Source organism: Hemibagrus wyckioides, linkage group LG23, assembly GCF_019097595.1.
Source record: "Hemibagrus wyckioides isolate EC202008001 linkage group LG23, SWU_Hwy_1.0, whole genome shotgun sequence".
Classification (NCBI taxonomy): domain Eukaryota; kingdom Metazoa; phylum Chordata; class Actinopteri; order Siluriformes; family Bagridae; genus Hemibagrus; species Hemibagrus wyckioides.
In genome coordinates, this window is record NC_080732.1 from 20301850 (window position 1) to 20304625 (window position 2776).

Here is a 2776-nt window from a genome sequence, read left to right on the forward strand (position 1 = left end):
TCGGCTCCTTCGCGCCCGCTTTTCTCGCTTTAACTACCATCTTTTCATTCTAAAGCTACCGAACATTAGAACCATAAAGGTGAAAAGCACCTAATGAACACAGCTCTCGAGCTCAGACTGAAGCACTCTGAGAGACTTGTTAGCACTGTTAGCTTCTGCGCCTCAGCGCCACCTGCTGGGGAGAACAGGACGTGCTGCGGCGCGCGCTCGTAACCACGGTAACGGAGATTCCAAGGGGCGGGGCTTACCCTAACTTCCGCAGACGCCTAAACACAAACAATACAAATATACGTCTAATGATTACAGAGATAGATAGATAGATAGATAGATAGATAGATAGATAGATAAATAGATAGATAGATAGATAGATAGATAGATAAATAGATAGATAGATAGATAGATAGATAGATAGATACTTTATTCATCCCAAAGGGAAATTCATAGCTTCCAGCAGTATCCACAAACACAGGTAATAGAAAAAATAGGAAGGAATATAACAAAAATATTAAAATACCCAAATTTAGGGTACAAAAATATAACAAAAATTTTTTAGGAATAAACATAGAGAATTAGATGAAAAACAAGATAAGTAATGTGCAAAACAAGTGATTAAGGTTACAGACCTAGTTGATGTGCCAAAAACTGTTTATGTGCAAAAACTGCGTGTTTATGAGTCCTGTGTAAATCTCAGTGTAGTGAGAGTTCTGTATAAACCGGAGTGTAGTGAGAGTTCTGTATAAACCGGAGTGAGAGTTCTGTATAAACCGGAGTGTAGTGAGAGTTCTGTATAAACCGGAGTGTAGTGAGAGTTCTGTATAAACCGGAGTGTAGTGAGAGTTCTGTATAAACCGGAGTGTAGTGAGAGTTCTGTATAAACCGGAGTGAGAGTTCTGTATAAACCGGAGTGTAGTGAGAGTTCTGTATAAACCGGAGTGAGAGTTCTGTATAAACCGGAGTGTAGTGAGAGTTCTGTATAAACCGGAGTGTAGTGAGAGTTCTGTATAAACCGGAGTGTAGTGAGAGTTCTGTATAAACCGGAGTGAGAGTTCTGTATAAACTGGAGTGTAGTGAGAGTTCTGTATAAACCGGAGTGAGAGTTCTGTATAAACCGGAGTGTAGTGAGAGTTCTGTATAAACCGGAGTGTAGTGAGAGTTCTGTATAAACCGGAGTGTAGTGAGAGTTCTGTATAAACTGGAGTGTAGTGAGAGTTCTGTATAAACCGGAGTGAGAGTTCTGTATAAACTGGAGTGTAGTGAGAGTTCTGTATAAACCGGAGTGAGAGTTCTGTATAAACCGGAGTGTAGTGAGAGTTCTGTATAAACCGGAGTGTAGTGAGAGTTCTGTATAAACCGGAGTGAGAGTTCTGTATAAACCGGAGTGTAGTGAGAGTTCTGTATAAACCGGAGTGTAGTGAGAGTTCTGTATAAACCGGAGTGTAGTGAGAGTTCTGTATAAACCGGAGTGAGAGTTCTGTATAAACCGGAGTGTAGTGAGAGTTCTGTATAAACCGGAGTGTAGTGAGAGTTCTGTATAAACCGGAGTGTAGTGAGAGTTCCGTATAAACCGGAGTGTAGTGAGAGTTCTGTATAAACCGGAGTGAGAGTTCTGTATAAACCGGAGTGTAGTGAGAGTTCTGTATAAACCGGAGTGTAGTGAGAGTTCTGTATAAACCGGAGTGTAGTGAGAGTTCCGTATAAACCGGAGTGTAGTGAGAGTTCTGTATAAACCGGAGTGAGAGTTCTGTATAAACCGGAGTGTAGTGAGAGTTCTGTATAAACCGGAGTGTAGTGAGAGTTCTGTATAAACCGGAGTGTAGTGAGAGTTCCGTATAAACCGGAGTGTAGTGAGAGTTCCGTATAAACCGGAGTGAGAGTTCTGTATAAACCGGAGTGTAGTGAGAGTTCCGTATAAACCGGAGTGAGAGTTCTGTATAAACCGGAGTGTAGTGAGAGTTCCGTATAAACCGGAGTGAGAGTTCTGTATAAACCGGAGTGTAGTGAGAGTTCCGTATAAACCGGAGTGTAGTGAGAGTTCTGTATAAACCGGAGTGTAGTGAGAGTTCTGTATAAACCGGAGTGTAGTGAGAGTTCTGTATAAACCGGAGTGAGAGTTCTGTATAAACCGGAGTGTAGTGAGAGTTCTGTATAAACCGGAGTGTAGTGAGAGTTCTGTATAAACCGGAGTGTAGTGAGAGTTCCGTATAAACCGGAGTGTAGTGAGAGTTCTGTATAAACCGGAGTGTACTGTGTGTAGTGTGTGGTTTATTGTACAGTCCAGTACAGAGAGAGAGTAGTGTCAGCACTGACTCCTCCCACCCCGTGTGGAATTAAAGAGTCTCATGGCATGGGGGAGGAACGACCTCCTCAGTCTGTCAGTGGAGCTGCTTCTCTGTCTGGAGATGATGTTAATACATAATATAAATCAATATAAAATATTTATATCATAATAAACTAATCATTAACACAAGGTCCATGTACACAACAAAAGGCCTAATCACACCTGATGTCTGAAAGGACAGAAAATGCTTTTATCATCATTATAATGTTCATTAAATTAAATTGGGTACAATAATTAGAAATATAAAAATGTATTTTGGATAACAAAAAGGAAATAAAATGTAATACCCTAAAAGATTATAAGATATAAATTTTAAATGTGGTTATGTTTCTTTCGCAAAGTTTTTTAAAAGAAATATAAAACACATTTTGTAAATCTATAAATATTACACACCAAAAAAATGTTAATCATTTTCTGTGTAATGTTCATGTACATGGC

General features: G+C 39.7%; 1 protein-coding gene across 1 annotated transcript in view; it reads right to left on the minus strand.

The window, feature by feature from the left end:
- The window catches only part of dpy19l1l (dpy-19-like 1, like (H. sapiens)), an 18702-nt gene extending 18534 nt beyond the window's left edge, over positions 1–168 (minus strand). The window contains exon 1 of the mRNA XM_058375895.1: positions 1–168. This exon is cut by the window's left edge and continues 168 nt beyond it. Coding sequence (XP_058231878.1) covers positions 1–40 — 40 coding nt within the window. The 5' untranslated portion in view covers positions 41–168.
- Between the last annotated feature and the right edge of the window lie 2608 nt (positions 169–2776).